General features: G+C 38.8%; 1 protein-coding gene across 2 annotated transcripts in view; it reads left to right on the top strand.

Moving 5' to 3' along the window:
* PHF24 (PHD finger protein 24) overlaps positions 1–4,918 on the top strand; it is a 1,962,240-nt gene extending 1,957,322 nt beyond the window's left edge. For both annotated transcript variants that reach the window (XM_044077480.1, XM_044077487.1), the window contains one exon: positions 3,694–4,918. In XM_044077480.1, the coding sequence (XP_043933415.1) occupies positions 3,694–3,790 (97 nt within the window). In that variant the 3' untranslated portion in view covers positions 3,791–4,918. The remainder of the gene's footprint in view (positions 1–3,693) is intronic.
* Positions 4,919–26,146: the final 21,228 nt, after the last annotated feature.

The raw sequence follows: 26,146 nt of genomic DNA, 5'->3' as shown, positions 1-26,146 counted from the left end.
GTATCCAGAGTTTAGAAAGTTATGTGATGTCACATTCAGTCACTGCTTTTTAAAACAAATGTTTTACAGCATGAAATTCTAGATATTCTTTTATATAAGAATTGGCCTCATTTTCCAGTCAGGAATTTCACTTGTTCACTCAAGAATGTGAATTTCAAAACAATTGCCCTCAGCTATACACACTCAAATGGAGATGTTTATTTACGGTCTGTTGATTGGGCTAGTCCCACTAAAGCCAATGACTTGTTTTTCAAGGTATTTATACTGATTTGAGGATATTTGGCCAGAACACCACAGAACTTCCATTACTCGTTTTTTTTTTTTTTTTTTAACAAGTGCCATGGGATCTTTTACATCCACCTGAGCTATCACCATCTCAAGTTGATGGGACATCAGTTTAACATCTCATCTGAAGGGCATCTCTTTCTCTCTCTCAGTAGTGCAACATTCCTCTTGTGCACTACAGCTATAAGTTCCTGCTATGGGAATAGAACTCACAGCCGTCTAATCTTTCAGCAACAAAGGTAAGTGTGTGCACTAGCTGAGATGTAGAAAGAGTTATACAGAATGTCAAAATATAAGTAAAATGGTGACATTTCTAAGCAAGATGGCTGCTTTGCCACAATAGAGAAATCCTCCTGCTGTCCCTACTCCTCCTGCTGACCCCTACTCAATTGTTGATGGTAATGTATTGAAAGTGACGTTGTATATCTCATAAGTTGTTTTTGCAACCAGAGCATTTACCAAATGTATAAAATCAGCTTAGCAAGCTCATTTAATGCAGAAATCCTGTCATGACAAATGTTCCTGCCAGGAGTCATAGTCAGAATACAAACTCATACAGCAAACACGTAAAGATGCAAATACCTATGATCAACAAGCAGACCGAACAAATATTGAAACATAAGGTGATGTCTGTGTAAGACTGGACTGTCATCAGTGCCAGGATGTGATTTGCCTGGGAACTTTCTCACAAAGACCGTTTGCAATAGGAACTGATACATGTATGACCTTGCTCACTACCTCCCTATGTCAGCTTGAAGAGAGCGAAAGAGAGGAAGAGAGGATTCTTGGTTCTTCTATACATATCATCCAACAGTGCAAATGATTATAGCTACTTTTTACAAAGAAAATTATCCCCTGCCTTGTGTATATCTGTTAACTCCCATCCAAATGTTCAAAGTTAATATAGCCTTTAAAGAAACAGTAAAATTTATAAATAGGAAATGTATAATCCACCTGAATAAATTGGCTCCAGTGCTCTAAAATGATCATCTTAGTAGCTATATTACTTAAGCAACTGTTTTAAGAATTTGTCATGGTCTGATAAGCTACACAATATCCATACCTCATATGACTCTTCTGTATTCAACTTATTCTAAAAAAAGATTATTCATTAAGGTAAATGTTTCTACCCACCAAGGATGTATTGTACAGCTAATTACCATGTGTGCTGCCAATCCTCTACTCTATCTTATCCATGCCAACATTTCTTAGATTTATTCTTTTTTTTAATTTGAATAAATTGATAGACGAATGTAACAAAGATTCCATGCCCATTAAGAATAGATGATTTTTATTTTTTGCTAACTGGAAAGCTTATAAAATATATTTTCATTCTTTTATGGACCTAGTTATCCAGCAGAATGTATTATAGAGCTTATTGGATTTCAGCAAAAATGGGGTGGCCAAATATAGCCACTAAATTCTTTTAGAGTAACTTTTCTGAGTTGTAGAACTGGTTTACGCATCACATTGATTCACTTAGAATATCTAATGCCCGAATGCTACAAACAAACCAAATTATGACTTTTAAAGTAGCTGACGTCTTCAGTGCAAGTTATGACTTCATCCTCCAGCTGTGACTGTAATGTATCTAGGTTTGGAAGGCCCTGTGAAGATTCCAATGAGGTGGAAATTTCATGCCACCTGCTGATAATAGAATGTTACCTTCAGTTGCTGTATATGTGCATTACTCAAATGTGATATATTATCATTTATACAATGACCCCTCCAATAATATTCCAAAACATGCACACTGATTAGTCAGCGTGCCCATTGTAAATCAGACTTTAAAACGTCCAGTCGCCTGAACTTTTTCCATTAGTATAAGTCTTGATTTTTTTGTCTTTTTGGTAGCAATGGAGAACGGAAGAGCTCCGTTGCTTTAATCTCGCTATGTTAAACTCGTTTAACATAGCAAGATATCTTTAAAAAAAAAAAGCAACGGAGATCTTCCTTTCTCTGTTGCTTTTTTAAAAATATTTCGCCATGTTAAACTCGTTTAACATAGCGAGACACATTTAAAAAAGCAACGGAGATCTTCCTTTCTCCGTTGCTTACACACGCAGCTCTGATGTACTGCGTAAGCATATGCATGCGCAGTACATCAGAACTGCCGCAGAATACTGGACAGCTGCGGAAGGGCAGCACGGAGACACATTTAAAAAAGCAACGGAGATCTTCCTTTCTCCGTTGCTTCCACACACAGCTCTGATGTACTGCGTAAGCATATGCATGCGCAGTACATCAGAACTTCCGCAGAATACTGGACAGCTGCGGAAGGGCAGCACGGAGGCATTATACAATTCCATTATTTAAGAAAAGTAAGTATTTTTGTTTCTTAAATGTCACTGTATAATAGCAATATCCCACTTCTGGGTGTGTGTAATGGTGGATTTACCCACAGTTGTCTGGCCACTGGGGCTTTGCCCTCATGACCAAACAACACCAACCGTGGGTCAATCCAGCATTGCCCACACCCAGGCATGGGTTATTGCTTAATATTATGTAGCATAACTGAAATTTTGAGTGTATTTTACATGGCAACCTGTATAGTATTGCATGGTATTGTTTGTTATCCTGTAAGTAAGCCTCCTACCAAGAGGGTTAGAATGTATAAAGTAGTGCATTAGTTACTAAGCTAACCTACTTGTTTGATGTCACATGGTTCTTAGTGTCTGGGCAGCCTGTGCCATATTAGTAAATGTAGTAGATACATCCAACATCCTATGTGTCTGCATTTTGCAATCGTGCCTGCATTCTAGTAGAACACTGAAGAACCCAGATATCACAGTTGGCAAATATGCTTACTGTCTCCAGGGCACACTTAGTGAATGAAGTAATTGCACTATTATTTATTTCATGTTACTTTCTGATGTAAACTTGGCAGGAACCTAATTCGAAATCAGGGCTATGAGCTGATAAAATTACCATATCACATATGCTAAGAATAGTGTTCTTTGCAAAGGAAGGAAAGTGGTAGTTTCTTTAGTTAGGATTATGAGATTCACCCTTGCTAAAATGCCCTACAGTGGACTGAGACATAAAGTCTGTGTAATATTTAAAATGTGCTCCAGGTATTTTATGTGATGGCAGCTATTAACGATAAATAACTCACAGAACTCACTAGTGATTTATCAGTGCAATCAGTCCCGCAATAATTACAAAGAAAAGAATTGTGTATTTAGTCTTAATAAAAATGATTTTAAGGGCATGTTTTCTGTTTGTTGAATTCTTTTTTGAATAAATAAAAATGGATGAACTAAACTTTGAGGATTCACTTATAAACTTATCATGCAAGTGCTTTTTTGTTTCTGATTTCACCGAATTTATCCAACTTTTTCACTGAATAGAAATTGCTCTTTCAGAATTTACATTCTTAAATGCATATGTATTAATTTCTTTTTGCAGACAAGTTGACTGGAAAACCTTCCTGAAGGATAGTGCCATCTTTATCATAGCTGCACGTCCAAATAGCTCAGGAACACACCTACGACTACCTGTATAAGAGGCAAAGGACAGTGGCAACAATATGAAAGAAAAAGAGAATCCTTCCTGTTCCCCCATGATGCATGAAAACAAGGAATACAATCAAAATGATAAAAATTTGCCAGGGCTTTTAAGGAGCAAAGACGCTGAACACTGGACTCCTTTTGTATCTTTTTTTTTTTTTTACAATTGTTGAGGAACATACATTAAAGAAGCAGTGTCCTTTCTCAGTTATCTGTTTCAGTGTGTGGTATATGTCAGCTGTAAATCCAATGTAATACATACTTCAAGAGTTCCTTAACTTGAAGAATGTTACCAGTACAAAAACAAAGTGATACTAAATTATAGTGACAAAATTACTGTATTCCTAAAGGGGAAAAGTGTTCATGAAGGACAGTAAGATTGTAGGTGACAAAGCGTGAGGCACTTTATAGACATGTTAGCTCTTAGACGCTATGACAACTAAATACTCCGTCTCTGTATATGCTGCTAGTTGTTTTGCTGAAGGAGATAACTGAAGTACTTTTATTATAATGAGCTGTATCTGTGTAGCCCTATTGTGTTGTCACTATTTAAACTGGCAGCAGAAAACCTCTCTATGGGTAACGTTGATGGTTCTTAAAATGCATTGTTTTGTTGGATAATGTTTGCAGATATGTTTTGCTAGTCATTCATTTCCTGGATTGGCACAGTTTGTGCAAAAGTGCTTTTGTATTTCTTATGTGTAAATCATACCAGTCAGCAGTAGCAAATTAAATCTGAACAAGATAATCTAAAATGGAGAGCATGTCCGGTGAGGAAGAAGCTTAGATGTTATATCATATTTATTTATATAAGATCAAACATTATCCATGTTTATAAACTGTGCAATGCTTTAAAATTAAGATGCGAGATCATATAAAACTGTGCTGCATTTACAACATAATTAGTATGGTTACCATGACCCTGTCAGTTTTTCCAACTTTGAACTGTGCTGTTTCTGGCTGCAGACTCACTGGAGCATTATCTATTTTTTGGCTAACAATAATTTAATTAGGTTGTTTTAATATGTGGTAACTCTTTCTTAAAATCTAGTAAAATAATTCATATATAACTTTTTAGCACTCTGTTCCATACATCATAAAAAATAAAAATAATGTCTCCCTGCTTCATTGTTCCATTTGTCATATTCATATAAAGAGTTGCAGAACAGCGCACTGTTTTGAGTACAGTGGTACCCAGATTGGCATCTTTAAATAACTGACCATTCTAGGGCTCATTTAACAGAACTGTGTTAAGCTGTATGCCTTACTCATATTGCAGTTTCATTATTATATATCTGATTCCCATTCAAAGATTGTAAATTAATGAAATGCCATCAGGTATGAAACAGTTTTTCGACATTATGTTCTTTTGCTAAATGTGTCACTCTTTCGATACAAGAAGGCATCACAGCTGTTTGTTGTCTTTACTTGTCTTTCATAACATATCTGTTTGATTTGCTATCAGGTATGTATATTATAGGTTCATAGGAGGTTACTAGGCTATTGGCCCTAGGGCCTTTAAAAGCTTAGCCATGTTATACCCTTATTCCCTTATTGAACAAGTTGTATTACTAAGCGAGTCTGTGATCAGCACCAACTGCCTTTGTCCAAGAGGGGCATAAGTGACACCCCCAGGTAAATTTACAGTCTCCCATCCAGTTGTCTAAGTTATGCTTAAATAGGTTCATCGAGGAATTCTGTTTTATGTGAATTGGGAGTTTGTTCCAGAGAAGTGGCAGTCTCGGGGAGATATATCTGTCTGTCCAACATGTCCTGTTAATGTCGCAGGCTAGGTTAAGATCCCTAGAGCGAGTGAATCTTGTCCAGTTTGACTTGCGGACGTGCAGCATTTCCATTAGGGAAGGGTCTGAGACTGCTCTGTAGACCAGGCACAAGTTGTCTCTCAGCAGCCTACAACATACAGAGTACAATGACAGGGCCTTTAGTCTATATGTGTCATGTGTTGAAGGCCCTGAACTTTCTTGGTGAGAAACCTCTGAGGTCTCCCCAGCTGCTGCAGGTGTCTGGTGAGGTACATACAGAAGGGAGCGTTGTACTGTGTGAATGGTGTGATGAGGGATGACTACAGGGGAATTATAACATCCTTAGATCTGGATGCAATGCCCTTACTTCATAAGAGGAGTATAAAATGGTATGGGGGTTGTAATAAATTAGGGATGTGCAACACAGAAGGCCTTCCTTACCACTGTGGACACATGGTGATCAAAGTTAATGTTGCTATCAACCTGTGTTCCCGAATCTCTCAGCACACGGTTTGAGCTAAGGGGGTAGTATTAATATTGCAATTTGCAGGGACTTTCTCTTTGCTGAAAGGGATGATAACACATTTTTTTTGTGCTTAATCCATGGCTTTGGCATCAATCATTTGTCTATCTAAGCTCTTTTTGTAGTATGCCATCGTCGTTGGAGGACTCAGTGATTGCACTCAGTTTGCTGTCATTGGCAACCTGGCAAGCTACAGGCCATCTATTTTTGCCTGGACTTCTGAGAACTAGATTTCAAACATTAGGGGGCCCACCACAGATCCTTGGTAACTGGTCTGCTGGTAGAGTTGGAATCCCCAACTTCAACTGTGCTCATTTTGTCGGTGAGCCAGTTGGCTACCCATCTAGTGACATAAGGGTTAATTCCCAGCTGGGCGAGTTTCTCAATGATGCCTGAGTGGGAGAATTGTGTCAAAAGCCGTGACTATGTCAAGATAGGCTGTATATACTGTTTTGCTTTCATCCAGGGCTTTGACATTCTCGACGATGTCCACCAGGTTTAATAAGCATGATCTACCCTTAATAAAGCCAATTGGGTTGGATCAAGAGTTTGAAGGTCATCTATGTCTTTGTTGATAAGATCCCTGATGATTCTCTCCATGGCCTTGCAGATAAGGCTGGTTAGGCTTATGGGTCTATAGTTCTCAGGTCGGTTGATGGAACCCCCCTTTGTGCAAGGGAATTACTGTTGCTGTTTCCACTGTGCTGGGACAAAGCCAGTACTTAGACTGTGGTAGAAGAGAGTGCCAAGTGGTTCCGCTAGGTTTTTTGGCTATGGAGATTGCAGCTAAGACCTGCAATTTGGAGATACTAGGTAGAAGACTGGTGACAGGTATGCTTTGTGGTATGTCTGGTGTGGACAGGGGGTAATGTTTGCTCTAAACCTGTCTGCTGTCAGGTTGGCAATGTACTCAGGGTCAGTATGAATAGTACCATCCACTACTAGTTCGATACAAAGCATTCCTTCCCTTTTAGATTTCTGACCTAGCTAAAGAATGCCTTGTGATTATCCTTAGCTAAGGATGTTAGTTTAGCTTCATAATTGACTTTAGAGGACTTTACAAGATAACTAATTTACTTGTTCAAGTTGTGGAGGGTGTCCTTCCACTGCTGAGTCAGTTCCCTCTTGTTATTAGACATTAATTACTTCCTCTTATTGTATAACCTATTAATGTTTGATATCCACCAGAGTGGCTTTTTTTTTTGTGAGGACCTTGTTTTGATCCGTTCAAGTAGAGCCAAGTCTATACATTTGTGTAGATATTTATACAGGGCATATTTATACACCTCCGTGTAGGAGTTATTGTTGACAGTTGTAACAAGGGATTTGAAACAATTTATGCCATTGCTTAGGAGGCTATAGCTTTGCAGTTTATTTGTGGAGGTGTATGCTTTGTATATGTAGGCTGTGTGGAACCAATCCTGCACATAGAAAAATGTTTAACTAAAAGCCTTGGCAAACTTAAATATACATTCATCGCCATGTATAAGAATTTACAGAATCTTCAGCAAAATATGGAAATACTACCATAAGTAATTATGGAAAACAGACAAATACATAGATAACAGGAGGCCTGGAATGATCTTGGCATATGTTAAACACACAGGTGCAAGTAGTTTCTAATGATGCAAATAAATTCACTAATCATTACTGACAAAATTACATTCTATAGTCTCTGCAAAAACAAAGCGTGCTCAGTTAGTTACTTTTCTTTAACCACAAAGTCATAACACACACCAGAAAATGCTGTATGACTTTGAAGTTAAAAGCAGATCGTTAGTTACCCATCACTCCAACAGTGCAGAATAGGACTGTTAGGAGAGCATTAATTATCCACAATGATGTGTATGATGTCACTCAAAGATTACTTTCAGTGGTGAAGGAAATGACTGCTAGGGCTAGCGTTTAAAGCAGTAACCTAACTCAATGACCTCAGGTAATCTGATATCTATTTTTTTTTTCTGTGTATACACAATGCAGATTACTGAGCAGTTTTCCCAATTTCACAAAAGACCTGGAGAGAAATGATCCACCATAAACAGATAAGTAAACATACTTGTACAATGTAACAGTGGATTTAGTTGCATTATCGAATCTTAGTTGTTGCTATGAATAAAGTCGAAGGAAACGAGCAGTTCTATCCATAACTATTCATGATCCAGCATTATTGTTATATAGATGCACAATATTGCAGGTCTAACTTTGCTTTTAGCATTATTTTATTATCATATACTTTGAAGTGGTGCTATAACGGGTCTATATCACTTCATCGAACTGGCACTTCAACAAACAGAATTTAATCTGAAATGCTTTTGATTGATTTCCGCTCATGTGGGGGGGCAACTAATTATATATGCCAACTCCAAAATCCCACTATGGTGGGGAAAGGGCAAATTTCACGATCCTCACTGTACCACGATCTCAGTATAAACAGTTCAATGAACAACATGTTTGATGTAAGTGCACTGAAAATGCCATTGGCTGAACTGATAGGGACCCACTATAACAGCTTTAGTAATAAGCAAAGGAAGGTAAAAGATGATCATTAAAGGAAAAGAAACATATTGAAGAGAACAATTTTAATGTATTCTAGTAATAAGGTGCAGAAGCCCAGCAGTAAGGAGATGTGAAGTATAAGATGTGATGGGGCTTGTAATAAATCAGAGTGTAAGATGTTTTGGCGTTGTAATAAATGAGACTGTAAGATGTGATGGGAGTTGTAATACATGAGTTTAAGATGTGATGGGGGTTGTAATAAATGAGACTGTAAGATGTGATGGGGGTTGTAATACATGAGTGTAAGATGTGATGGAGTTGTAATAAATGAGAGTTTAAGATGTGATGGGGGTTGTAATAAATGAGAGTTTAAGATGTGATGGGGGTTGTAATAAATGAGAGTTTAAGATGTGATGGGGGTTGTAATAAATGAGAGCAGGGTCAAGAAGAGTTAATTAAAAATAAGACCAACTCAAACATCTTTTCCTTTCTACCTTTTTGTTCAATCCTCTGGAAGCAATTTGTGTGCCATCTTCCTTTTTTTCACCAGTTATGATTTTCCCCTACAACAAGCAACAAATGTCCGATTTCAAAGATTTTCCTACCAATATAGTATCTTTTCAACTTTTATCTTTTTCTCCCAAAGATTCCTACATATACTGCAGGGCCAAGACACGTGCAAATTCCACACTTGTTCTTCACCATATTTCAAACAATGAACATCTTCTACCTTTCCTATTGCCTTTTAGTCTGCCCTGGGGTGCAGAACCATTTATAGGTTCATAGGTTGAGACTAGGCTATCTGCCCTAGGGCATTTACAAGCCTAGCCAGAGTATGTTTGGCTTTCACCACCCTTCTTAGATTAGTTGACTGTGCCTCTGTATAGTAGGTCACAGAAGATAGCCCATTTAAGGTTAGTTTACCATGCCTCTGTCTAGCAGTGACACAGAAGAGATCCCAGGGGTAAATTTACGATCTCCCATCCAAACGTCAAGATTCTTCTTGAAGAGGGTCATTGAGGGGCTCTGTCTGACATGGATTGGGATTTTGTTCCAGAGTGAGGGGAGCCTCTGGGATATGAATCTGTCCCTCCAGCATGTTCTATTTATTTCTGTGCTGAGGTTTAAGTCACTGGAGTGTGTAGTTCTGATGGATTTGGATTTCTTGAGGTGGAGCATGTCCATTAATTCTGGGTTGGACATGGCTTTATACGTCAGGCACAGATCGCCTCTGAGTAGGCGGTAAGCAACTGAGTAGAGCTGGAGTTTCTTTAGCCTAAATGAGTAGGGCATCTGTTTGAGTCCCTTGATCCTCTTAGTGAGGTACTTTTCGGGTCTTTCTAGTTGTAGCAGTTGTCTGGTAAGGTACATCCCAAATGGGGCATTGTATTCAATTATGGGCCTGATGAGTGATGTGTAGAGGGACACAATGACCTCTCTTGATCTAGATATGAACCCCTTCATGATAAGGTGGGCTATATAGAATGTCTTTCTAACCACTTTGGCAATGTGATTGCCAAATGAGAGATTGCAATCTACTTGCGCCCCCAAATCCCTAATTACTTCTTCCAGATTAATGGATTACCACCTATGTGGTAATTTGTGGGCACTTTGTTTTTCCCAAAGGGGATGACTATGCACTTTTTGGCATTTAGCTTTAGGCCATAGCTCTGGCACCAGTTATCCGTCTCTGTGAGACCTTTTTGGAGGATGCTTGTGTCAGCCAGCAAGTCGATTATGGCCCCCAGTTTGCAGTCATCTGCAAACTTTGTCAGCCATAGTCCTCCTGTGCTAGCCTGTACCTCAGAGAAATATATACCGAACAAGAGAGGTCCCAGGACTGAGCCTTGTGGGATGCCACTTGTAACTGGTTTAGAGTCTGACATGGCACCTGCAATTCTGACCATGTGGTTCTATCCCAAAGCCAGTTTGCAATCCATCTTGTGACATAGGGGTTGATATTTAAGCTGGTGAGCTTATTTATGATGCCCGAGGTGGGGTATTGTGTCGAAGGCTTTTGCAAGTTCAAGGTAGGCTGTGTGGACTACCTTCCCTTCGTCTATGGCCTTGCTGACTATTTCAAAGAAATTGACCAGGTTCAAGAGGCAAGATCTGCCCTTAACAAAGCTGAATTGGGTAGGATCCAGTGTTTGGAGGTTCCCAATGTCTTTGTTTATGAGTTCCATGATGATACGCTCCATAGCTTTGCAGACCAGGCTAGTTAGGCTTATAGGGCGATAGTTTCCGGGGTCCGTTGTGGCACCACCTTTATGGAGTGGGACCACTGTTGCTGTACACCATTCTTTGGGTACATATCCTGTTGTAAGGCTGAGACTGAACAGTGATTTTAAGTGAGGGTTCAGTTCTTCTTGGAGCTCATGTAAACGCAGCCGGGACACCGTCCGTCCCATTGATGCTGTGTTTTTGCTTTGGAGAGGGCAGCTCTCACCTGTGCATCTGTGATGTCAGGAGGCTACACTCTGTTGGGATAGTCATTTGCTCATTTGGGGAGGGGAGGAGAATTTTGCACTGAACCTGTCTGCCAAGATGTTGGCAATGTCTGTGGGTTCAGTGTATTTTGTGTCATTTTGCACTAACTCAGAGCATATCTGGGAGTTTCCACCCAGGTTTCTGACATAACTAAAGAAAGTCTTGTGATTATCTTTAGCGTCTTGTGCAATTTTTCTTTTGAAGCTAGCCTTTGATGATTTTATGAGAGATCGTAGTTTCTTGCTAGTAGTGATCAGAGTTGCCTTACCTTTCAGGGATTTTGCTCTATCATGTAGTAGATTCCTCCTTCTGTTGTACAGCTTATTTATGGCTGGGGTCCACCAGACAGGTCTCCTGCCTTTGGAGGAGTGTGTCTTGATTTTATTTGGGATAGCATGATCCATGCATTCCTGTAGGTATCCATAGAATGTGTTTGTAAAGGATTCTGCAGTTTGGGCCGTATTTTGGGGCTTTGAAGGATTCCACCTCAGTTTTGAGAAGTGGGAAGTTTGCTTTTGAGAAGTTTTTGACCGTGGTTTCCTTTGCTGGGGGTGGGGACAGGATATGGATGTCCATAGTGATTAATTTATGGTCAGATCTTACCAATGAGGGGTATACCTCTGGTATGGAACATAGAGTCCCTATGTTGGTGATGATCAGGTCTAATATGTTTTCCCCTCTTGTGGGAGTGGTGACCAGTTGTTCCATAGCATTTGAGTTTATAAATTCTAGGAACCGTTGGGCTGGGGTGTTGGGGCTTGATTAGTGCTCCCAGTCTATGTTTGGGTAGTTAGTCACCCAATATAATGGTGTTTGGAGAGACCTTCATATTCTCCACTGTCTTCAGAAAAGCCGAGTGGGGTTCCTGAGTTTGGGAGGGTGGTCTGTAGCAGGCTACAAACTGGAAGGCAGTTTTTCCCACTGTTAGTTGCACATGGATGGTCTCACATGGTTCGTGCAGTGCCACTAGCCTGAAGGTATGGGTATCTTTGATGAATATGGATACTGCCCCCTCCTCTTGTGGTTCGGTCCGAGTTTTGGGGCCGAAAAGATGGTATGAAGTATAGCCTGGTAGTGCTGGGGTGCTCTCAGGAGCCCTGAACCAGGTTTCTGTTACTGAGTTGTCTTATCTCTTGATAGCAAACTGTAAATAAGATTTTCAGTTTTGCCATTGCTTGCCATAACTTATTCCACTCCCTTTCACCTTATCCTGTCTTTTCTACCTATTCCCAGTGATCAGCAGATTTTCTATCCCTTTACCTCAATTTGCTGAATTAGCAAGTCCATGTGAGGTTGTCCTCCACACCCCTCTCTTCTTCCTCTTCCACTGGTCTGATGGATCAGCATCTAACCTACAACTCTTCTGAACCTTAGAAACCTGTTGTCCTATTCCTTAACTGTGTTCTAACTAGATATAAATAATTCTATATGTAGCAACTACTTGTTGCCATTTAAAATGAACTTGTACCCAGCAACATCCCACCTTTTGAATTCAGACATTCTCTGCACTTGCAAGTTATAAGATCCTTTACCTTAAGTTATCCCTGCCCTTTGCCATGTTTCAGTTTAATTCATCAATCTCCAGCCCTGATGCATGTCTTACCATAGACCTCTGTTAGTTTTTGATTGTTGAAACTCCTTTCTTGCACACACACACACACACACACACACACACACACACACACACACACACACACACACACACACACACACACATGCTGTACTTGCCTTCTCACACAATTGATCTGCAACATCTCAAAAATGTAATTGATTTCTGTTTGTTAATCAGAATATCTTGAATGAGCAAAAGCCCCTTTTCAGCAGTCTTGGGAGGAAAAGCTCCCTCAGTAGTAGAGTAAGATGCAACAGAAAAACCTTTACATATTTACTTGTGAAACCAGTTAAGCATTTATAATCTTGTTTCAGGTTATATAAGATGTTATATAAACAAACCAATTAAATATTTTTAATACCTGTTCAGCTAATAAGGGCACAAACATGAGTAAAGCAAGTTCCAATACAGCTAGATCAGTATTCCATAGTTCCAAAATGTTGTGAATTGTTGAATAATTAGAAAAGTGTGGTGAAGACTGAGAGTAGAAAAAAATGAGGTAGAGGATGGGAGAAAGAGGAATTGTAAGAGTGGACATTAGGGTACGATGCATATTGTTTTATTGGTTGGGGAATTCTCCATTCCCAGAGTTTTGGATTTAATCAGTTTATGAAATTAGCCATGATGCAACATATGATTTGCTGGGGTTAGAGGACGGGGGGTGGCTTACCCCCTTCCAAATTCACTTGTTTTAGTTGTTTTAGTGCTGTTTTGTGATTGCACTTGTGAGTAAGTCACAAAAGAATTGCACTTTAATCATAAAGCCTATTTGCAGTTGTGTGACATTTCAGCTTTCATCATTACAATCCCTTTCCCATATCACAATTGTAAGCAAGTGTAGCCAGCATTTCCCTGGTTTTCTCAACACTGTTGTTATGCACTAGATTTCTCCAAATAACCCAGCACTGAACTGTTTCAGTGGAGGTTTGCTGGAAAAATAGGTATTGTGTTGATTCAATGATATTAAAAATATCACAATGCAGTCAGCAGTACCACTGTCTTTATTGTGCCATGATTAATTTAAAATGTATAAATTGCAATTTGTGCTGTATATTTAAGTTGAAGTTCCTCATTTCAGACAGTTTCCCCACCCCTGACATTTGTGGAATGCAACATTAGGTGTCCCATCATTTTGTTTAGGCAGTGTTAGATTTATAAGATTTGTTATAGGTTTTATAGGAAGGTTCATAGTCAGTTACTAGACATGCAGTCCAGGAGACCATTGAGGAAACTAATCCAGTTTTCCCAGTTGTCCTAAAGCACTTCTCTGGTTAAATGAGCTCCATAATGTCACATAGGCTGACTGAGGAATCAAGCTATGTACCCCAGAAGGCAGCTCACAGCCATCATCTTCTGTGCTAGCTGCCAGATGTATTTAATTGGTTTATTTCTGAAGCCACGGTGGTGCAGCAGAAGCCGCAGTGGTGCAGCAGTAGCATTGTTGCCTCACAACAAGAGGTACTCCCGTTTGATTCTCGGCTGGAGCGCCTTCTTTGAGGAGTCTGCATGTCCTCCCCGCGGTTGTGGTGTTCGAAAGATATGTGTGAATGGGCGTGCCTTCATTGAAGTTTGGGCATCAGCTAGCAACTCAGCACTGTAAAAATCTACTGCCAATCATTAGCAGACCAGAGATCCGCTGTGGCGACCCCTAACCGGGATAAGCCGAAAGAAGTGATGATGACCCAAAATAGTCTCACTGAGCAAAAGACCCTTTTTAATTCCACATCATTAGAATATAATGCAACAAAGCATTTACATATTTACATATGAATTGGTAATTTTGCCCTTCCCCTGTAAAGATAGATTCCTGTTGTTTTTTGCTTGCTATTTATCGACAAATGTTTAACATGTTATTCACTTTAGGGATATGTTTTTCATGCCTGTGAGTTAATGCCAGATTTGCAGTAATCAGCTGGTTTGCAGCAGGCTATATATTTGGAGCCACACGTACTTATACAGACTGGTAGGTAGTCACGCGCACATAAGAATGTGCTTATACATGTGTGTTAGTGTATGTTTATGAATGTCTGAACTCCAGCAGACTCTGTATTTAGAGTATTAATAGTTGAGCAGACTGGTAGGTGGGCACACATGCATGGTGTGTGTTTGTATGTGTGTGGTATGTAACCACATGTACTTATTCATTCTTCGTAGGGACAAGGTGGTCATAACATCCCTGTATTCTTCATTTATAAGACCCATTGAGTGCAGTGCCCCTTTTGGCATGTACCTCACAAAGCACATGCATCAGCTTTAGATACCACAGAGGTTTCTCACCCAGACAATCCAGGCCTCAAACAACTCTACCCTCCACAGATAGGCTAAAAGCCCTGTCCTTCTACTCAGTCTCCTACAGACTCCTCAGAGGTGACCTCTGTCTGGCATACAAAACAATCTCAGATCCCGCCCTAATGGGACTGCTGCATATCTGGAAGTCAAGCTCCACTTGAATAACCCACATACGAGATCTCAACCTGGTCTGTGAATCACTTGTTGGCAGGACAGGTTTGTGTCCCAGAGTCTTCCCCTTTTGTGGAATAGACTCTCTCTCCACATAAAGATGAGTACCTCATTAAACCTTTTTAAGAGCAACCTGGATAACTGGATGGGGAACAGAAAATACACCCCTGGGATTCCACTTGTGTCCCTGCTGGACAGTGGCATAGGATGCTGACTTGTTGGAACATGAGCTTAATTCTTGGCTAGGCTTGTAAGGGACTCAGGGCCAACAGCCTAGTAACTTCCTATGATCCTATGAGTGTATCATTGTTGTTGTCTGGTAGGTGACAAGGGAAGTTTGGAATGAAAACCAAGGAGACAGAAAAAACATTATTTAAATGTAATCATTGCTTCTGTTAGCATGGAAGTATGTTTCTCTGCTACATAAAAGGTTTTGCTCACTAGTAAATATAGATCTAGTGTAAAATAAGCAAATAAACTCATCAGATACTTTAACTCTTATCTATGAGAGGTAGTAAATGCAGATTAGAACATGGGACAGTAAAAATAAGCTTTAGCACTATACAATATTGCATGCCTACAGAATAATTAGCTTTCTACAGCTGAACTGTAGACAATACCCAAATCGTATAACTACTTTTATAACTTCAGTCTGTTAGATGCATTATTCATTTTAACTGTTTTACAAGTAGACTCTTAGTATTACTGAAAACAGAAACGTGGTCACTTTTTATGTAACTAAATGGAAATTCATAAGATATATCTACTTTTTAGAACACTATTGGGTAGCCAGCTTGCTTATACATCTCTTCATGCAAGACTTTTCTGACCCCCTTGTCACACAGCAAGCTAATGCATTAAGGAATGTTCTGCTTCTGTGGTCTGTATATGCAAACTAGTTTCATCAGTCATCTTGCTCCCATCATGCCTCATTTTGTCTGCCCCTCCCCCCAACAGTGTCAGCAGTTGGACATTTCGTCCTGCGAGTACGAATCATTGACTCCATGTCATGCCACTTTGGAATCAAAACCTGAGTGGTTCCATCATTCAAGTCCTGAATGCCTTCTTATGCAATATGTCAGTGGTTAGATGAGCATTCTTCATGCATCATCTACGTAATTCATCCAAGTTTGTATGAAGACCTTTAGAGTCCTGGTCTGCTGAAGCAGCTAACTGCATTAAGTGTAAACAGTGTTATGATCACTTTCTTTAGCATCCCTGAGAAACTACATTACTATGCCAGGTAAAGTATTTGATATGATAGTTTTACTAGCTTACCTGGACTTGTCACCTTCCTCAATTCACCAGTAGCATATTCCAAAGCCCTGCAGCTGTCCCATGAGTTGGATGTGCAGGCTGGAAATTTAAAATATTATGAACTTCTCACTTTGCAGATGCAGACCTTGTTATTTTCAGTCATCTTATTCATTGAGAGAACTGCATCTTATTTGTCACTAGTTGACCTTCTTTTGTATAATTTTACTATAGATTATTTTGAAACACCAGATAGCATGGCATTTCTGTATTTGTTCTTGTCATAATGAGCTACATGAACTGGTTCAAAGTGCCCTGTTAAGCTCTGGTCCTGATACAAGACCAAAGTAAATGTACACAATTCTGAAAATGGCGAATAGGAAATATCATGATAGAGAACAACTTGGCTGGCAAATACATGATAAGATAGTTAATAGGTCAAGACAGGGACACTTTGTAAACCAGCACAGTAAAGAACCAAATGACCCCTTAATATAGTATATTCAGTTGTTCAAAATATTGTACAGTCAAACTTCTTTGAATGCAGAAGTCTTCCACCCTTTTTCCCCAATCTCTGCTAATCGATATGCAGCTTTGTCCACAGAATGTAAATAATTCCATAGGGCGTAGGGTAGCTTGTTTAAAAGCATAACATATTCAATGCCAGACAATAAATGTTAAGAAACAGTAAGTCTTCCAGCTCTGGTAACAGTATGTAAAGGTTACAAGTCTTTAATACAAGATTGTATTTGCTGGGATTCGTGAATCCTTTATAAACAGCATAACGCACTTACTCTGATTTGTTCCAGTTATAGATGGTGTAAGTAATGGAGAATCAAAATATAGAACATGTGCTGCCAGAACTCTAGTGGGGTTTCAGCATTTACTTAAGTACGTTTATCAAGAGGACAATGCAGGAGCTGGAAAAACATGAGGGAAAATAAGTGCACACACTCCAATAAGGAGAACAATTCAAGTATCTGACTGGTTGCATGTTTATACTACAAAAAAAATGTATGGAAATATTTTCATCCTGTATCCTTTTATATTGATTTTGTTCATTATTTTTATCTAAAATTGACACTGCACAATATTTTTGTGATCTTGGGCTGAACCTGTAATCAGCCCATTTGATAACTGTTTTATCCTGGTTATCAAAAATAAGATAGACAGATAGATATAGCGATAGATAAATATACCTATTTAACTTTCATTGCTATGAGTTCTGGTGAGCATCGATATGCTCATAGGTAGTTTACTGCTGTAGCGTGAATAGGTGCAGATCATATATATTTAATTTGGAAAGATAACTGTGGAGCTATTACATGACTTGTCTTTATAAGCAGATCTTAGACAAGCAGAATGAGAGGAGTCAGAATAGTGAGTGAGACAAAAGTTTTACAGTCGCTAATCCATCCTCGGTCCCTTTTTTCCCCATTTTGCACATGGGGTTAGGGTATCACTTTCAACAGTGACAATAATCTTGAGCCCAGGTTTACACCGCCAGATGGCTAGCCCTGCCACTGTAGCTCATCTGTACCACTCACTCACACCTATGGTCAATTTAGAGTGTCCAGTCCACCTACTGCATGTCTTTGGAATGTGGGAGGAAACCCACATGACCACAGGGAGGACATGCAGACTCCACAGAGAACGCACCTCAGCCGAGAATCAAACTGGAGAACCTCTTGCTGTGAGGTGACAGCGCTAACTACTGAACCACCGCGGCCACCCTTTTACAGTCATTAATACTCGAGTCATTAATACTTGTCAGAATGAACTATTCCATTGTCTGCCAGGTAGCCAAATCTATAAAATGTGAGTCTGTATATCTATTTGTCTTATACCATAAAAGAAAGAAACAATCATGTCATTGTCTAGATTTGTAGTCCATCCTCACATGCATTACTTTTCTAGTGTGTAAGAATACATTTGAAAAAATATTTATTGTCCATCGCATAAGTTTCCAGGAAAAAGCAATGACTGATGCAAGAGATCTCAAATGCATCTTATGACTACTGACTATAACTCACAGCATAGCTCACTTTACATGTTAGGTTGATTAATGTGAAAAACAGGCCAATGGTAACTAGAGACAACAGTTTGCACCTAGCGACAAGCCACTACAGTGCTTCCCACTGGAACATCATCTTCTAAGAGTAATAAGGCCTTAGTTGCACCAACTTTGCATTAAGTAACAGGTGAATCCACAGATGTATTCAAAATGGCCTGTACTCAAATGGCTGATGGGTAATAAACAGCTATTATTTCTTACATTTTGTTAGTTCTTTGGGGGTCTTATTTACAAATATGTTTACACTTCCCATTATAAGACAAACTAGGATATAGAATGATTAGCTGGCAAAAGTATGTATTTTATGTGTATGTGTTTGTGCTTGTGCGTTGGTGTGATGATGAAGAAATTAAGCAAAAAGCCATGATGCTTCAGAGAATAAGAAATAAGAAAGAATTTTATTTGTCACAGGATGAGTTAAGGATTTGCATTCAGTACATTCATGAGGGAAAGTTATCTTTGGGAATATACAAGGATTAAAGAGGGGGATACTGAAGTGAATGAGTGCCACTAAAGAGCAAAAATGAGAAGAAAAGTAAGAAAGAGAACATGGAAATGGAAAACAGACAGGAAGGCAAATGGAGAGACAAAACTCTGAGTGTAATACTGGAAATGAAGAACAAATAGGTCAGATATCTTGATGTAGTCCCATGTAGGTAACAAGCACTGAATATAAATGGGTCTACCTTTGGGCAATTCATTGTTTGCCTGCACGTTTAACCTTCAGCTTATGCCGCTTTAATGATAACCTCACTTTACCTTTTCTTCCGATCAGTGTATTTGCCCCATAGACATTATTTTCATCCATACCTACTCTAACAAACTGTTCCATGGGTTCATCCTCTGCATGAAGCATGACTTTCTTCAATCTTTACAATTTTTTATATTTGTGAAACATTGTAGTCAGTAGTACTTTATCTCATAAGAAAAAAGGAATTGAGGGAGTCTGTTTTGTCTACTTTCTATTTTCTTTGCTTTTCAGACCGTAATTTTGAAAAAGACGGTTTTTGTTAATGTTTGTCACTGAATGTTTACATGACCACTGATGCTGTTTTATGAATTTTATAGGCACTATACTTCCTCTAAACCATATTGTAAACACATTGGTTGAATCGGTCACATTTTCCCAGGATCTGTACAGTACCACGATCACTTGCTGTACTTCCATTCCCAGGATCTGCACATTACCACACTCCTTTCCTGTATTTCCATTCCCAGGATCTGCACAGTACCAAAATCACTTCCTCTACTTCCATTCCCAGGATCTGCAAAGTATCATAATCACTTCCTCTACTTCCATTCCCAGGATCTGCAAAGTATCATAATCACTTCCTGTACTTCCATTCCCATGATCTGGAAAGTATCATAACCACTTCCTCTACTTCCATTCCCAGGATGTGCACAGTACCGCAACCACTTCCTGTACTTCCATTCCTAGATCTGCACTGTACCAAAATCACTTCCTCTACTTCCATTCCCAGGATCTGTAAAGTACCATAATCACTTCCTCTACTTCCATTGCTAGGCTCTGCACAGTACCATAATCACTTCCTGTACTTCCACTCCCAGGATCTGCACAGTACCACACTCACTTAATGTACTTCCACTACCAGGATCTGCACAGTACCACACTCACCTCCTGTACTTCAGTTCCCAGGATCTGCACAGTGCCACAATCACTTCTTGTACTTTCATTCCCAGGATATGCAAACTACCATAATCACTTCCTGTACTTCCATTCCCAGGATCTACACAGTACCACAATCACTTCCTGTACTTCCATTTGTGTTCTTCCACAACATTCAAGCATGCTGCATTGTTGTACAATTTATACATCTTTTTATGTTATTACATCAGATTATCTATGTAATGACAGTATAAGTTTATTTTATTTGCTCCTAGATTGAGGTAAACCCCCTTAAATAACAAGCAATTTAGAGAAATTTTCTCCATGGAAGGCAAAGTCCCAGCTTATCTCTATGTAGAGGACTCCCCAATAACCACATTAACTAGCACTAAGGTTGCAAAACCTGGTTTTCTGTATTGCCTTTTCACTCTCACACTTAATCAAAAGTCTTTCAATCCATTGGTCACTGAAGAACTAACCAGCTATCATAATATTCACTGTAAACGTGTGTCTGTACAAATGGCTATTCCATAACAGCTCTACTTTACATATGTAAAGTGCAACTCAGAAAAATACATGCTTGTCAATTACAGGGCTGGTGTCCAGCTGTAATAAACACTACAAAGTAATATACTTGGAGAACCAAATTGTATCAACAAATACTGAACAATAGGAAGTGGGTTATTATTAAGATAAACCAACAAAATATGTTGGTGGGTAGATAGATATATAAGTAGATAGGTAGGTAGAGAGCAAAGGCATAGAGGGATAGAGTCCTGACTATGGTCCACGATGTAGTTTATATTATGGCCTAGAATACGGAGAATCTTGGTGGGATGGACTAGAAGTTGAAGATGCTAGCTGAGTGTGTTCTAGGACCAGAGTGAACTGAGAGATGGATGATGGGATGGAGAGTGCTCTGGGAAGTGGAGAAGCTAACCGTGGATGGAATAGGAGTTCAAAGACTGACTCACAGAAGGTCATTCTGGAACTCATTTACCTCAGAATGTGTTTCGTTGGGTATTGTGATTAATAAATATAACTGTAATGTGTACTTATTTTATTTATTTAGTTAGTTAGCTAGTTATTCTTCTAGTCTTTGTTGACTCGGATAGTCGAACTAAGTCAGTGGCTTCTCTTCAGGCAGACCTATGGTGTTATGCATACTGACATATGTTACATTCTGCTAGAGTAATGATTTGAAGTTTGACCAGATCCTTGCTGATGTTTCATGTAGGCTGTCAGCAACAACTTTCCATTTATGCCCCATGATGTCCAATTGTGTTCTGTGTGCTGTATATCCTGGAGAAAGTGCTCCAGAAAGGGTGTTGTTAATACCTGCATTTTTCCTCTTAGCAATGTTACAAATGCAGTGAGTCTACACAAGTGTTTGAGCAGTAATATGTATCCTTGGCTGATATAGTTAAACACTAGTACTGTCAGTTATCTGAGAAATGCAGTGCGTGCCTAAATAAATGCTGCTCAACACTTTCTGCTTCATACATTCTAAATTGGCAGTATAAGCAGTTAATGGTTACACAGAGTCCACTTTTACATTAGTATGGGCTTTGGGGGCAATCTATAATTTCTATTTTAGTTCTGAGTTTTTGAACTGAGGGATAGAGAGGACATGTGATCAGATGGGAATGGAATGGAAATCATTAGTGTTTTACAACTCTGAAGGATTAAAACATTTAACAATATGTAATGATTATGTACTCCTATGACTTTCCTTAATCACACAAATAAGTTACTCAGCAAACTTTACCAATGTATTTCAGATGCTTTTATCTCATTATAAAATTTTAATAAGAACTCCTTTAAAAATTAGCTTTAGCTTGAGGGGTATGCTTTAACATAAATTGGCTTTCAGTGTATCTTCTGAACTTGTAATCCCAGAGGTCATATGGTATGTCATAAAACACAGAGAGCAGTGGAGGTAAAGTTAGAAACCATTATAAGACACTGTAACATGATTATAAATTGTGAAAATGTGGTTTAAATCAATTGCATATCACAAGAAATGTTCAGATCTACTGCACAATACTTGAAAAGCAAAGCCATCTTAAAGTACAAAACCAGGCACTGCCTATTAACACACATTGCTTCTTGGTCTTCCTTGAACAGCTTTTACTGAAGAAAGTGTATCCCATAGACTTGATACTGCATGTGCTATACCATCCTATACCGTCCCTGTATTCTCAAGACTGCAGGCTATGCCTTGGGAAAGAATATTATTCATCAATTAAATATGTTTACAGAAATGTGTTCTATGTCTTATAAATATTCTATTTAAGAAATAAAATAAAATAATAATCTTCAAGCAGAAAATGAAGTTGTTAGATATCTTTTGTTTTTGCCTTATCTTAAATGACAAAGTAATGGTACAAATTCACAGAACCTTTGCCTAAATTTCAGTGAAATTGTCTGAATGCAACACTTGTGTCAATTTAATAACAGCACTGTTTGATGCAGTGTGTGTGTGAGTAGTGTACTATATCTACACTTTTCAAAAATAATGAAGACATGCATAGTGAACTCACAAACTCATCTGTTCTTCCTGGACTTCAAGGTAATTATTTCCAGATTATTTTGGAATACATCACATCTTGCATTCTGCCTTTGTGTACAAGGCATTTAACAGTACCACCCCCATGAGAACAAACATTACCTTCCTCTAACGGTCTAAAATGAGAATTAGTATGCAAGACCAGGATGGTACCTAAAAACATTGTGTAAGTACAGGTGCTACCAGAAAGGTGATACAGCCTTTATATTTCTAATGATACAGAGCTGTTCACACACATGGGATACATAAAGGAAAAATTCAACATGATTATCTGTGGTTTTCTGTAGTATTCATTTAGAATCTAGTCCACTAAATGAATTCAAGGAAAAGGGCTGTCATGAAATACATAGCATACTGTCGTGTTATTGTAATTTTATGTCTTTACAGCTGACTGTTGCAGATGCATTCCAGTTACACAAATGAGGTAACCAAGTTTTAAAAAGTCTTAGGTTACTTTTCCTTTAAGAACACAGAGCACATCGAATATTACTACTGTGTAACAATGGTGCCTATGAAAGGATGGATGTGTTAGACAGCTGAGCAAATAATGTGCAGGCCTGAGTTGAGGTCATTCTAATTTTTTTTTTTTTATTTATCCCCTCCACATCACTATGCTACACACTTCTTTCAGTTTTCCGATGCTTCCTTCTGATTTTTAGATGTAAAGTGAAAATTTTCCTGATATCTGGTCTGAGTAGGACACATTCTGCATTATTCAAGTAATGAGGAATGTACAATCCAAAAAAGGAATGCAAGGGTTATACTCTGTAAAAAGTGTAGTAAATGTGTTTGTGGAAGGTGCACTTGGAGAATCTTAATTCAAACAAGAGGATATCAGAAGAGAAAGCAGAAAAGAAAAGATGCAACTAAACAAAATGCAAAAAATAAATTAAGATAATGTTAAAACAGTTCTATATGTTTTGCATATATACATGCCTAGACTTTACACTTCAGCAAGATTTCCATTTTAATTATTTTGTGACTGGAAGAAATGACACTGCATAAACTCCTGGAAGTTGACTTTTCAAGTGAGTACCACAGAGGGAGTGTTAGTGGTTTTAAAATGGTTTGAATCTAGAATGTTCTCTTTTGTGTGCAGCATTTTAACTGAATCAATTATGCAGTGTTTTATAGCATAGGAAATATTCAGTGTAAAGTAATTACAAACATGGGCAGACACCCCATTCACACACTATTGTTTGTAATATTGTGTCTGATAAAACTGAAATTAAATTCAAGTAATGACTTGTTTTGCCTTCCTTAGCAAAAGTACTTTTATGTAGATTCACAACAGCAGTGCCATAGCATAAGAACCGTAACCTTGAACCAATTGTTTGATGCTAAATTTAATGTGTTTTGATATACACTATTGTTCATGCACATTTTAATATGTTTTATAATATTTGTGAAGTTTGAAACTCAGTCTTCTGCCATATGGTCAGTGCTAATAGCTTTCCATCATAGTATAAAATGTGAAAGTTTTAATACACACAGTGAGGCTACATTCTTTATACATCTAATTTTTCAGACAGAATCTCAGTAAAGACAGGCATATTTCTTCTGCCAAGATAGCATACAAATAAACGTTAAGTAAAACACGCAACAACAACTCCCGAATAAAGACAAGTTAAAACAAATGTACTAATCAGAAATAATAATATAGCTGGAGACCATGAAATCATCATCACCATCATCAACCCCTCTTTTCCTATTTTTCTACATGGAGTCAGTGTGTCATGTCACTTGTCACCACCTGTCCCTATTCAGTGCCACTGTCCTACCTTCTTTGACACTCATGCTTGACTTTCTCAAGTCTACTCTCACACACTCCATCACTGTCTTTGCTGGATGTCCTTGTTTCCTCTTGCCTTCCAGTCTATCCTAAATTTTCTTCAACAGATTGTCTTCTTTCCTGCACTTGTGCTCAAATCACTATAATCTGTTCTCTTTGACATTTTCTGTAATTGGAGCTACTTTGGATTCTGCTATTATGTCCTTGTTTCTTTATCTCTTCCACAGTATGCATTCTACTACCTGTTTCTGGCAATTCATCTCCATCACCTATAGCTTCCTCAACTGCCCTGGCTTTATCACCCAGATTTCTGTACCATACAGTAGTACTGGTCACACCACTGTTTTGTACACCTTATTTTTCAGCTTATTTGGCATGCTTCTGTCATACACTACAGCAGACACTCTATGCCAGTTGGCTGCAGCCCCTCTAATTCTAGCTTTGACATCATTCAGACTTCCCTTCTTCTCAACCACCCCTCCCAGATATTTGAAGCTGTTAATCTGTTCTACTGTTTTCCCTTCTATCTCAGTTTTCATCATCATCTGATTTCCCCAATTTGCTGCCATTACAACTGTCGTATCTGTACTCACTTGCATCCCATGTGCCATCAGTTTTGCATTCCATTCCCCTACCCTTTGCTGAAGATCTTGCTCAGAGTCCACCTGTAATGCTACATCATCTGCATACAGCAACTTTATTGCCCTCTCCCCTCCTATCTTTTTGCTAATGTTGTCCATCACTAGTATGAACAGCAGTGGGCTCAGAGCTGAACCCTAATGCACACCCACTCCCACTGGGAACCCCTTTGTAAGAGAAAATATTGTACTTGTCATTGGGTCTTTGTACATAGTTTTCACTAATTCTAACAGTTTCTGTGACTTTCAAACTATCCTAGGATTGCCCAAACCAGCTTTCTTGGGACCTTGTTATATGTTTTCTCCAAGTCTAGAAATGCCCATTTGTTTTTTTCCTCATTTCAAGCTTCTTTTCAAGTATCTTTCTCACTGTGGATATTGGATTGGTCATGCTGCAGCCTGATCTGAATCCAAACTGTTCATTTCTTATCTTATTTTTCTGTGTATTCATTTATCAATCACCCTCTCTAGAACTTTCATGCAGTGTGATAGGAGTTTGATACCTCTATACTTCCCACAGTTGTGAATGCCCCTTTTGTTTTTGAACACTGGCACCAGTATGCTTATTCTCCAATCATCTGGGATATGCCTTTCTCTCCACACTGCTGTGAGCACTGTCAGGACCAATTTCTCCCCATCTCACCCAACATCTTGATCCTCTCTGCTGTGACCTCTTCTTAACCTGTTCCTTTCCCTGACTTCATTTTCCTTAGTGTTATTCTTACTTTATGGTGGGGCCCTCTTCTTCACTCACTGTCAGCTGTGTTTGAGGCATTACAGCTTCTGTGGGGTTTTTTTCATTCAGAACTTGCTGGAAGTACTCCATCTGCCTTTGATGTCTTGTAGACTGGTGAGAAGGTTGTTGCTGGCATACCTTATGAAGGGTGTCTGACTATCTTCTTTATCTTTTTCTCTTTGCCTTGCAACCTGATAGAGTTTCTTTGTGCCATCCACTGAGACACTTTCCAGAAGTTGGTAGAGTACCTCGGATGCCTTGTTCTTTGCTGTTGCAACTTCACTTTTAGACTCTTTCTTAGCCAGCCAGCACTCCTTC

The sequence above is a fragment of the Protopterus annectens genome, chromosome 1.part1 (assembly GCF_019279795.1).
Source record: "Protopterus annectens isolate FY-2018-M chromosome 1.part1, PAN1.0, whole genome shotgun sequence".
Lineage (NCBI taxonomy): Eukaryota > Metazoa > Chordata > Ceratodontiformes > Protopteridae > Protopterus > Protopterus annectens.
Note: the sequence above shows the minus strand (reverse complement) of the source record. Positions and strands in the feature narration are given on the sequence as shown.